This window comes from Aquarana catesbeiana, linkage group LG08 (genome assembly GCF_042186555.1).
Source record: "Aquarana catesbeiana isolate 2022-GZ linkage group LG08, ASM4218655v1, whole genome shotgun sequence".
Taxonomy (NCBI): Eukaryota; Metazoa; Chordata; class Amphibia; order Anura; family Ranidae; genus Aquarana; species Aquarana catesbeiana.
Window position 1 is genome coordinate 40,845,706 of NC_133331.1, and position 12,018 is coordinate 40,857,723.

Below are 12,018 nucleotides of genomic sequence, written 5' to 3' on the forward strand. Positions count from 1 at the left end.
GGAAGTTCAACCCCCTATATAATCCCTCCCCCTTGCAGGGATACCTCAGTTTTGTAGCCAAGCAATATAGTGTATTAGAAGAGGGGCGGGACCTCTGTGTCCCGTGATGTACATCGAAAGAAAAGGATTTTACAGGTAAGCTGTTTTAAAAAATCCTATTTTCTTTCTCGAACATCACGGGACACAGAGCCTCAGTAATTAATGATGGGATGTCCCAGAGCAATGCTATCTGAGGGGGGGGGGACCACAACCAAGTAGGGTGCCATCAGACCTGAGGACTCTGTACCGCTGCCTGCAGCACACTACGCCCAAAGGCGATATCCTCATGCCTTCTCACATCCACCTTATAGAATCTGGTGAATGTATGGACTGAAGACCAGGTTGCGGCCTTGCAGATTTGAGCCATAGAGGCCCGGTGATGCACTGCCCAAGAAGCACCAATAGCCCTTGTGGAATGTGCCCTGATCTGAAACGGAGGAATCCTCTGTTTCAAACTGTAAGCTTGAATGATCAATTGTCGAATCCATTTAGAAATGGTAGCTTTTGATGCTGCTTGTCCTCTACTGGGACTGTCTGGCAGCACAAACAAAACATCTATTTTGCGAATCTGAGCAGTCGCTTCCAGATAGGCCTTAACTGCTCTTACTACATCCAAAGAATGTAGTAATCTTTCTTCCGGAGAACAGGGATCTGGCAAAAAGGAAGGTAGAACAATGTCTTGGTTTAGATGAAAATCTGAAACCACCTTCGGTAAAAAACTAGGATGAGGGCGCAGTACCACTCTATCCTTGTGTACATTTAAATAAGGCTCTTTACAGGAAAGAGCTGCTAATTCTGATACTCTTCTAGCAGAAGAGATGGCTACCAGAAAAATTAACTTCCTTGTCAGCAAGACCAAAGGAATCTGACGTATTGGTTCAAAAGGCTGTTTCTGTAACACAGACAGAACCAAGTTCAAGTCCCAGGGGTTTAGGGGCACCCTAACCAGAGGATTAAGACACGTCACCCCCTGTATAAAGTTTTGGACCAAAGAATGCAAAGCAAGTGGCCACTGAAATAATACTGATAAGGCCGAAACCTGGCCCTTGATGGTACACAAGGCCAGCTTCATCTCTAATCCCAATTGTAAAAAATCAAGAATTCTACCAATCACATATTTTCTGGGATGCCAACCCCTGGATTCACACCAAGATATATAAGCTTTCCAGACTCTATGATAAATAATTCTGGAAGCTGGCTTCCTTGCATTGATCAAGGTAGATATCAAAGGACCTGAAAGCCCACGACTCTTCAGAACGTGGGTCTCAATAGCCAAACCGTCAAATTTAGCGTTTGTAACACTGGACCCTGAGATAACAGGTCTGGGCGTAACGGTAGTGTCCATGGGGAACCCACCGTCATCCTTACTATTTCCGCATACCACGTCCTTCTGGGCCAAGCGGGGGCCACCAGAAGTACTGACTTCCTTTCCTGCCTGATCCTGCGAAGGAGTCATGGCAGTAGCAGAATAGGCGGGAATGCATAAATTAGTGAGAACTGATGCCACGGAATCACCAACGCATCCGTCCCATGTGCAAGAGGATCTTTTGTCCTTGCCACAAATCTGTCTATCTTTTTGTTGAATCGGGATGCAAAGAGATCTACATCTGGAACCCCCATCTTTGGCATATGGCCCAAAAGACATCGAGATGCAGAGACCATTCCCCTGGAAGTAACTGTTGGCGACTTAAATAGTCCGCCTGCCAGTTCTCTATCCCTGGAATAAAAACTGCCGATATGCAAGGCACATGCTTCTCTGCCCAGACTAAGATCTGGTTCACCTCCTTTTGAGCAGCTCGGCTCCTGGTGCCTCCCTGATGATTGACATAAGCCACTGCTGTGGCATTGTCGGACTGGATCCTGACCGGGCAACCCTGTAGCCTGATAGTCCAGGTCTTTAGGGCAAGATATACCGCACGGATCTCCAGAATGTTGATGGGTAAGGTCCTCTCGGTCTTGGACCATACCCCCTGAACCGCACACTGTTCCAGAACTGCTCCCCAACCCGACAGACTGGCATCTGTTGTTACCACCATCCAGGTAACCGGCAGAAAGGATTTTCCCTTCTGCAGATTTTTGGGTATGAGCCACCAATTGAGGCTCTGACGCACCGCATGAGACAGGTGCATCGGAAGGTCTAATGCCTGAACCTTCTTGTTCCAGGCCAACAGAATACTGTGCTGCAGTAGTCTTGAATGGAACTGAGCATAGGGAACCACTTCGAACGAAGACACCATCTTTCCCAGCAGCCTCATACAAAGGTGGACAGAGGGACCCTTCTTGGTCCTGACTGCCAGGATCAGCTCCCTTAAGGCAGTGATCTTTGCCTGAGGTAGAAATACCTTCTCCTGGCTTGTATCTATGATCAGACCCAAATACTCCAGTCTTCTTGCTGGTTTTAGGAAAGATTTGTCTAGGTTGAGGATCCAACCTAGGTGTTCCAGATACTTGACTGTGGTCCTCAAGTTCCCATTCAAGGAGGCTACCGATCGGTCTATCAGGAGCAGGTCGTCTAGGTATGCTATGACAGCTAATACCCTAAACCCTTAATCTGGCCAGAGGAGGAGTCAAGACCTTTGTGAACACTCGAGGTGCAGTGCTATCCCAAAGGGCAGAGCCACAAACTGGAAATGGCGTCTGAAACCTCTGATGAGCAGGAAAAATGGGCACGTGCAGATATGCATCTCTGATGTCTATCGATGCCAGAAATTCTCCTCCCTGCAGGGTGGAGACTACTGTCCGAATTGATTCCATGCGGAAGGATTGAATCTTTGGGAATCGGTTCAGATCCCTTAAATCCAAAATGGGTCTGACATCCCCACTTGGTTTTTGGACCGTAAAAAGGTTGGAATAGAAACCCAATCCTTGATTCTTCGCGGGAACTACCATAATGACCTACTGCGACAAAAGTCGCTCTAACGCTAGAAGGAGCGACTGCTTTTTCTCTGGATCTCTGGGGACACTTGACCTGAGGAAACGAGGAGAAGGAAATTCCTGAAACTCCAGCTTGTACCCTAAGGTTACCGTGGAGATTACCCATCTGTCCTGGAAATCCTTCTGCTAGAGCCCTAAGAACTGTCGCAGTCTTCCCCCCACTCGAGCGAGCGGGGGCGTCCCCTCATGCAGAGGTCTTAGTGTTTTGCCCAGTAGGCTTCTTCCCCCAGGACTTCTTTTGTCCCTGGGGTTGACTCTTGTCTCTGGACCCAGACGGAGGAGGCCATCGAGACTGCCTTGAGGCTGAAGCCCCCAGCGCTGGGGAAAGAGTCCGTTTGAAAGAGGGACGCTTACTCTTCTTCTTAACAGGTAAGAGAGTGCTTTTCCCACAGGAGATTCTCTTGATATAGTTATCCAAGTCTTCTCCAAACAACCTTTCACCACGAAATGGAAACCCAGCCAGGAGCTTCTTACATGGTGCTTCGGCTGACCAACCTTTCAACCATAGGATTCTACGTATATGCACTAACCCCAGCGACAGACGAGAGGTTTGCATGATAGAATCTCTGATGGCGTCAACATCATAACATAAGGGCGCTGGAAGGTTAGCCAACCCCTGGGCCTGCTGTTCAGGTAAAACCTTGATGACCTGCTTAACATGGTCTCTTAGGTATTGACAGACTCCAATCGCTGCTACTGCAGGTTGAGCCACTGAACCTGCTAAGGAGAAAACATCCTTCAATAGGGATTCCATCTTTTTATCTACAGGATCCCTGAGCATCTGAGCATTGTCTACAGGACAAGTCAGGCTATTATTTACGGAGGAAATTGCGGCATCAATGGCCGGTACTCCCCACATTTTCATAAACTTTTCTTCCATAGGATAAAGTGTTGAACTTTTTTGGCGGAAAAAAAACGTCTATCTGGGCGATCCCACTCAGCATAAAGAAGCTTTTCAAGTAAATTATGAACAGGAAAAGCCTGTGCTGTTTGAGGAGGTTTCAGTGACCCTAAAGAAGAAGAGGGTTCTTTAACTGATTCAGATATGGGCAACTTAAATGTGGAGCGGACCAATCCAGTAAGGATCTGCACTAAGACTTTCTCCTCTTGGGAAGTCGCAGAGGGTCCCTCTCCACCTGATTCCTGCGAAGAGGAATCATCTGTCCCATCCTGATCCTCTGAAAGGGATTCATCTCCTTTATCCCAGAGCTCCTCTTCCTGAGGGTCTTGGGGAACAGAGGAAGGCCTAGTGTGAAGACGTAATCACTGCCATTATTCTTTCCTCTAGACCATTAATGGTTGAGGAGAAAACCTCCTGTGTAATGTATACAGGGGCTGAAGTGCCAGTAGCAGGTATAGCCCCTGACCCCCGACGGCTCTCCCTGGCTAGCTGTCCCTGGCCCCTCAGGGGGGGAGGATGCTGCAGACAGGGGGCCCTCAGAACCTTTACGAGATCCCCTAGAGTCTCTGGTTCTTGGGGTGCCTGAACCTCTTCTACCCATAGTGCAAAGCAACAAGGTGGAGGTATCACAATATGAACACTGACTGCTGAGTGATGTAGTCTGGCTAAAAGCCGTGCTACCCAATGCCCAGTCTGGTATTACTTTAGTAAATGCTGCCTAGGAGAATGCCTGTGTCCCACCTTACATGCGACTGTCAGCTCTGTGTCCCTCCAGAAGGCTTAGTGCACCTGCAATCAGTGCCTTTAATAGCCTGCAGCCGGTCCTGTGGGCGTCTGAGCACACTGTGCTGATGCCCGCCCCCCCTGTTTTTTGAAAAAACGAGCGATTCCCGCGCTAGCCGACCCTTCTGGACCAACATGGAGGAGGCTGGGGGAGGAGGAAGAGAGGCCGGTAGTAATGGGCCTGCCCTGTGCAAATGGCGGCGGCCGCCGCCGCGACGGCGGTGAAAATGCGGTGTCTAACCGCCTTACAGATCACCTGCCGCCCCCCCCCCCAGTCTGGGGGGAGATATCCCTGAGGAGAGCCCCCCATCCATCCTACCTGGAGCCGGCCAGAGGAGCTTGTGCAGCGTCGAACACTTGAGACAGACATCAGCATGAGAAGGTTTGTGCTATTGGCAGCCCCCGGTGGTCACAATAGGCATAGCATCCATTTACCTTAAAGGAGAAACCTACTAGAATTTAAAAATTCTGTGGAATCTCCCGTACCTTATTCACCTGCAGGGTTTGTTGTACAGACCCAATCTTCGCCTCTCACGGTGGGCTCACTTTGAAAAAAACGTCAGACTGGGGCCCCCTACGAATAGGGGGATCCACAGTTCTGGCCCTGTAAAGCACCCGGCTAGAAATTAGGCTAGAAAAAACATTTTCTAATATGCGGGGTCCAGCTCTCTAAAAAGAGAAGCGTCACAGGTAAAACCTCGTTTCTTCGGACACGAGGCCCGGGTACCATCCAATTCGGCCTAGAAAAGACACTTTGGAATGGATCCGGTTCTCCTGGCCTGTCCCAGTATAGGATAATCCCTTTGGAGCCTAGCACAGGACATCTTTACACGTCCATCACCTAAGACACTGGCGTAAAAACTGAGGTATCCCTGCAAGGGGGAGGGATTATATAGGGGGTTGAACTTCCTGGTTAGGGTGTGCCAGTGTCCAATCACCAGTGATACCTATATAACCCATCAGTAATTACCTAGGCTCTGTGTCCCGTGATGTTCGAGAAAGAAATTCCTCTGTCACTGGTGTTACTGGAAGGAAAGAATGTCCCTGTGTTAGTAGCATGACTGAAAATCTATATTGGTGGGATGAAGGAGGGTAGAGAAGCTGGAAGGTGGGCTCTAAAGAGCGAAACTAAAGGGATCTGGGGGAGCTCTGAGTGAGGATGGGGGCTGAAACGGCTCTAAGAGCTTGTTCATATGTGTGTCAGTACTCCAGGTTAGGGTCCACCTAAAAAGTGTTTTGTGATCAACTGCTTTTTGAAGGGTGTTTGACAGGCAGTTAAGAGGCTATATATTACTTCCTCATTGTCCGTTTAGACGCTCATGAAGCAGGACAGTTGCAACACTGCCCTATTCACTTAAATGGGTAGTGATTGGTGATGCTGCTGTGTGCAGAATATGTCATGCTGTTTAATATCTGCCACGACTGCAAAGAATTGCAATTCTGTGTTTAAGTGGGTGGTCAGGGGGCGGTAAAATCACAGTTCAGCTGTCTGCTTTTGCTGCCCCCTGGTTTCCATGTGAATGAGCACTAAGAGAAGGAGGCGGCGGCTAAGGGGCTCTTGGGAGGTTCTGAGGAGGAGAGGGGAGGTCCAGGGCGGAGCTGTCCACCCACTCCCTGTGTGCTCACTTCAGAACTACTTCTCAGTGACACACCCACTGGAAATGAAGCCAGTTCCTTTTTCCCTGCCTCTGGTCATGTGATATGTCACATGACAAGGTGAGACAAAGAAGGGAAGTTTACCCTCATTCCCCCAGCAGCGCCACTCTGAGATTGAGGTGTGTTCTCAGCCACCGTTCGCTTTGTTCCAAAGCAGCCTGCTGTGGGTGGAAGAAGAAGACAGTAGAATCCTTCCTCCAGCAGCTATTGAGGCCCCTACTTCTTGTTATAGGGGTGTCGCTGGAGAATAGATTGTCCAAAGCTCCCAACATGCCTCCCCTCCAATTATCAACACTGCACCTGGAGCACATTCCCCTTCTACACCCCACTCCCCAATTCCACATCCCTGGTTCAAGCCACTGGATAATGCAGGATCTGCAACCTCATCATTAAAAAGGAGAATCTGACACTTTGTCCACTCAGGGCAAAGTGACAGGTTCTCTTGTGAGAACAAATCTTCATGCTTCTATATCTCTTTAAAGTATACCTTCAAAAGGAGGAAACATGGAGCCTGCTACTTATGACCTTCTTAAAATACTATCACTCACACTGACATGCTGACTTCAGTCATTTCTGCGCAACTTCCCAGAACAAGTACACAGATCAGGGACGTCAAATATAGGTAAGAAGTTCTTTTCTGCATACCTGTTCCAGAAGATCTAACTACCCATACACTTCCTACACTTGCTAGAACAGCTACAGCAAGCACAGATAAACAATTTTTAGAATGTGTACTTTTGTAATCCTCGACTTGCCCCAGCCTGGTCACATTTGGCCCTTACATTCTAGTAGGGAACCCAGACAACCACATGGGTGTTGATGTGACTAATGTGCAACCTGGAGAGTGGGGTGTCAGACCTCCTACTTGCTACCAACGCATGTTAGCCATTTGTGAGTTATTTCTGATTATTACCTCCTCTGTATTGTGCGGCAAAGTAAAAAAAAAAAATCTAAAAAAAATTACAGATTTTAAAATCCATTTCAGGTGCTAGGTACACATTAACCTAGTTCTGCTAACATGCAGGACAACAAAAGCTTAATTTTGTATCCCACTAATTCTGCCCACAACAAAAACTCCACTGTGCTAATTCCTGGAGAAATAATTAGCTACGGATTTCTGTACCAAGCATGCTTAGGCATTACGTAAGTCATTAGAACTTTATTTTAATAGAATATAATTAATTGTGCATAATAATTATAATGATACACACAGGATGAAATCAAATGCTGAAGGAGAATTCTAAATATAGAAACACAAGTCCCATATGCAGTCTCTTAGAATACCTTACATTGCAGATTAGGTGCATCACAGAAAGAAAGCAAAATAATAAAATCAAAAGACATGTCATTTTTTTTTTTTTTTCCAAAAGGGCCAACATTTCAACCCCATACCAAGGATCCATTTCTTGAAAATCCTTCACTTTGGTAAGTGGCTATAAAAGACTCTGTGGGGAGTCCGGGCCTTTCATAAGCCACTGCACCTTTACCGAGAGCCAGCTGTGATTGGGCTTTTGTCAGAACCTGAATTTAGTCTCAGGTTTTAATGCAGTAGGCTAGTAAACTCTATTAAGTTTCAGATTATATTTAATTTTAGCTTTAATTATGGAGTACTCTGCTTGAAAGTCGAGAGCTAAAAGTTCTATTTTTTTTTGCATACGGTTGCATGCTGTAATTGTGTTTGATATCACCGCCGCATACATAAGTACAGTAGCATACAGTCATTTAGGTTAATGATAGGCTGTACACTGTACCTTGAAGGGCTGCCTGAGCAGAGGAAATATGGCTTCAGTTACGCAGAAAGGACTCAGGTGGTCCGTGTGCAAGAGCCTCAAATCTAAACTTGGTGATATTAAATGCAGATTTTAAAAAACAAAAACTGTTATACTTACCCTGCTCTGTACAGTGGTTTTGCAAAGCAGCCCCGATCCAACTCTTCTCGGGTCCCCTGCCGGGGCTCCTGGCCCCTCCCTCCTGCCGAGTGCCCCCTATAACAAGCAGCTTGCTATGGGGCCCTCGGCTCGCTCCTGAGCTGCTGCTCTGTGTTCATTCAGGCATGGAGCGTGGCTCGGCCCCGCCCCCACTCTTTCCTCACTGGCTGTGATTGACAGAAGCGGGAGCTCCCGCTGCTGTCTCAGCCAATGAGGAGGAAGAGACCCAAGAGAGGCGCTGCTCTTGTGCACATTGGTGGATCAAGATTGGGGCTCAGTTGAGTAGGGTGGGGGGGGGCCATGAAGGTAAAAAAAACACTTGAGCCTTAAAAAACATTTTAAAGAATATGTAAACCCAACTTCATATTCCTGATATGTCTGCTGCACCATGTATTTATAAAAAAAGAAAAAAAGTATCCTATTCTCTTTGTATTACTTCCCTTGTTTGAAATATCCCTGGTGTCCCTGCTAGTCCCTCTGATCTCCTGTTAAAAACTGACCACACTAGGCATGAGCGTGGTCAGTTCTCTAGCTGTGCTGGGAACTCAGTCTGCTCTCCTCCAATGATCAGGCTTGTGCTGACATGGCCACCCCCCCTCCCTCACAGCCATTCACTGCCATTTCTCCTACGTGAGCTTCTTATGCAGCTGAGAACAGAGGGTATGTGGTCACTTTAAAAGGCCATGTAGCAGCACTAGTTTTGCTTCTCTAACATCAATGTGGTTTATGTCTCAAGCTGTCAGAAGCAATGTGGGTTAATGTTAGACAGTTTTATAAGACTGGGGTTGACAGTCTGCTTTCTTGTGAAAAGCCACTCTTCCGAATTGTATTTCCTATTTTGGAGAACTGATAAGAAGCACAAGAGTAGGTGTTCAATTCTTTTTCAGAGACTGAGACACTATCACACTGAAAATGAAAGGCAATGAGAGATATGGTTGTCTTTATTGGAATCACTGCATCACCAAGTCTTGCAACAATCCTCCAACCCAACTTGGCTGAATATGACATGCAGTATACATGCAATAAAAAACAACTAAAAAAAAATATATTTTTTTTGCCACAAAAAGGAGAATGATTCTAGACGTGCATAAAATGTCATGATGAGACAGAAAATCTCTCCCTGCTCCAACAACTGCTCTGAATATTCTTAAAAAAAGTCTGTTTCTTTTTTTCTTTTGTAGCACCTTCCCCCCTAGGGGAAAAAAAAAAAGTGTAGATAGCACTTTGTTCCATCTCTCTATGTACTGTAGTAGCCGAAATACCATGATAAACAGCGCAACCTCTCCTCACCACTTTCCGGCCACACAATATCAGAGACAAATGTAATGAGCCACAAATAACACCACTTGTCTCCAGCTCTGTGTGCTGCACAGCACAGACACTTTTATATGGTCTGAAGTAAGGTTGCACCAATATCATTTCTTTAGCAGCGAGTATGAGTCCCGATACTTTCGGTCAAGTACTTGCCAATACCGAGTACTGGTACATTGCGGTGCTGATGCGAATTGCGCCAATACCAAAAATTTACGCAAATCGTACTGCAAAGAATCACATGCGATTTGAACAGGCATGTGGAAGAGCTTCACGATTAATCGTTAAAAAAAAAAAAATCGCGATCTCGATTCAACCCCCCTCACGATCTTAATCCAGCATTTCTACGCTTCAGTGCAGAGCCGTTCTCTGCTCACAGCTGTCAAAAAAAAAAAAAGGCAGCCTGCCATGTTTATCACATTGCTCAGCCTTGAGATAAAAAGAAATATTGTATCATTTGTTTTTTTTAGATCAAAGCGATGAACTTCGGTCTGTAAATGAGGGCAGTTTAACCACTTAAGGAACGGAAGGATTTGCCCCCTTAATGATCAGGCCATTTTTTCAGATACAGCAACTGCGTGGCCGTGCACTCAAACAAAATGAATGTCCTTTTTTTCCCACAAATAGAGCTTTCTTTTGGTGGTATTTGATCTGTTTTATGTGTTGCTCTATAAACGAAAAAAGAGCGACAATTTTGAAAAATAAAACAAAAACCACAATATTTTTTACTTTTTGCTATAATACCAAAAAAAAACTAACAAAGCAAACAAAAAAAAAAATTCATCAGTTTTAAAAAAAAAAAAAATGTTAGAACTCACAATACAGATCTGGCCACATACAAAATAATCTACATAGGTGACCCAGTCTGCTGATGATAGCAAATCAGGGCCGCTGGAAGAGAAGTTCCGGAACCCTGTGGGTACAGGGCGGAAGTTATATCAGCTTGGGGGGAAAACCGCCTTTACATCTCCAGCCCTGTGAGAAGCCATCATCAGCAGGACGGGACACCTATGTAGATTATTTTGCATGTAGCCAGACATTTTTTTAAACTGCCCATTAGATGGTGCTTTTCTCTTCACACCCACACACAGTGGGGGAAATTGCATTAAATTCAGACAGGAATCATACTGCATTCCTGTTCAAATTGCATTTGATCCTTTGCATTGCGATTTGCGCCCATTCATTTTGTATTGACGCAAATCGTACCACAAACTATCGGTTTCAGTATCGCGAGCATTTGGGTGAGTACCTATACTCGCGCAAATTCTTGGTATTGCCACAGATATCGGGGCTTCCCTAGTCTGAAGGATTTATTGAAGAATGACCACATCACAAAGGACAACGTGCAATGTTTCAGAGCCATCCATGACCCTTTAATCTAGCGTGTGATAAGTGCATACAATGGTACACTGAACATAGAAGGCCATATTTATAAGACAGCTGTACATTTGCCAGAATCAGAAACCCCATCAGAAGAACATCAGCCATACAGTAACTATACGTTACTAACATTTGTCAACATCTGTTTTTCAATGGAAGAATGTGATTACTGTAACATTTGCCTTGTTTATAACAAAGTGCAACTACATTAGCTACACATTCCCAGACACTTTCGTACATTTACTAGGCTCAGATGGCAAATAGTTTGATTTTACAAGTTAAGGCCGGTTTCACACCGTTTCCATGTGGTGCACCCGTGGGTTTCGTGCGGTCAACCCGGTTTCCTCTACACTACCTGTTTGTGAGATTTTGGCGCCTCTGGCAGTCCTAGAGTCTATAGTGCTAAACTAAAAACTTTTGCAGTTCTTATTGTTGGCATAGCAAAGTACAGGCAGTCCCCCGAGTTACAAGCACCCCACTTACAAATGAATCATACTTACTAATGGAGGGAGACAACAGGAAGTGAAAGGAAATCTTCCCCTAGGAAGGGTAACTCACCTCTGTGAGAGTTATCATGGGAAAAAAGGCGTCTCCATTGAAGCTTTAACACCAATCCTTGTTTCTACAACAACCCAAAATTTTCAAAATCCAATTGTCACAGGGGCAGAAAGTGAGGTGAAATCTTCTGAACAGGGACACAGACCGGCAAATAAATGTGTTAACCCTTCCCTATGCTATCCAAAAAAAAACAAACACATTTTTTTTGGTTGGAGTTGCACTTAAAAAAATGTACCTGTTCCAACTTACATATAAATTCAACTTAAGAACAAACCCATAGAACCTATCTTGTTTGTAACCCGGGGACTGCCTGATTTCAGTTTTAGTTTGGGTTCATTAGTAAAAGATGAGGTCATTCACTCACCTTCATGTGTCTCTAGAAGGTGCACAGTGTCGCCGATCTGGAGGTTGAGCTCATCGCTTCCTCTTCCCTCATAGTTGTAAATGGCTAGAAAAAAAATAAATAAAAAATGTTCCTTTATTAATTGTCATCAGATAAATACATCTACATGGTAAAAGAATCATCTG

At 45.5% G+C, this 12,018-nt stretch overlaps 1 protein-coding gene across 1 annotated transcript in view; it reads right to left on the reverse strand.

The window, feature by feature from the left end:
* The window catches only part of DOCK1 (dedicator of cytokinesis 1), a gene marked incomplete in the record, with an annotated part of 633,434 nt that overhangs the window by 514,684 nt on the left and 106,732 nt on the right, over positions 1-12,018 (reverse strand). Inside the window, 1 exon segment of the mRNA XM_073595735.1 lies at positions 11,855-11,938. Coding sequence (XP_073451836.1) covers positions 11,855-11,938 — 84 coding nt within the window.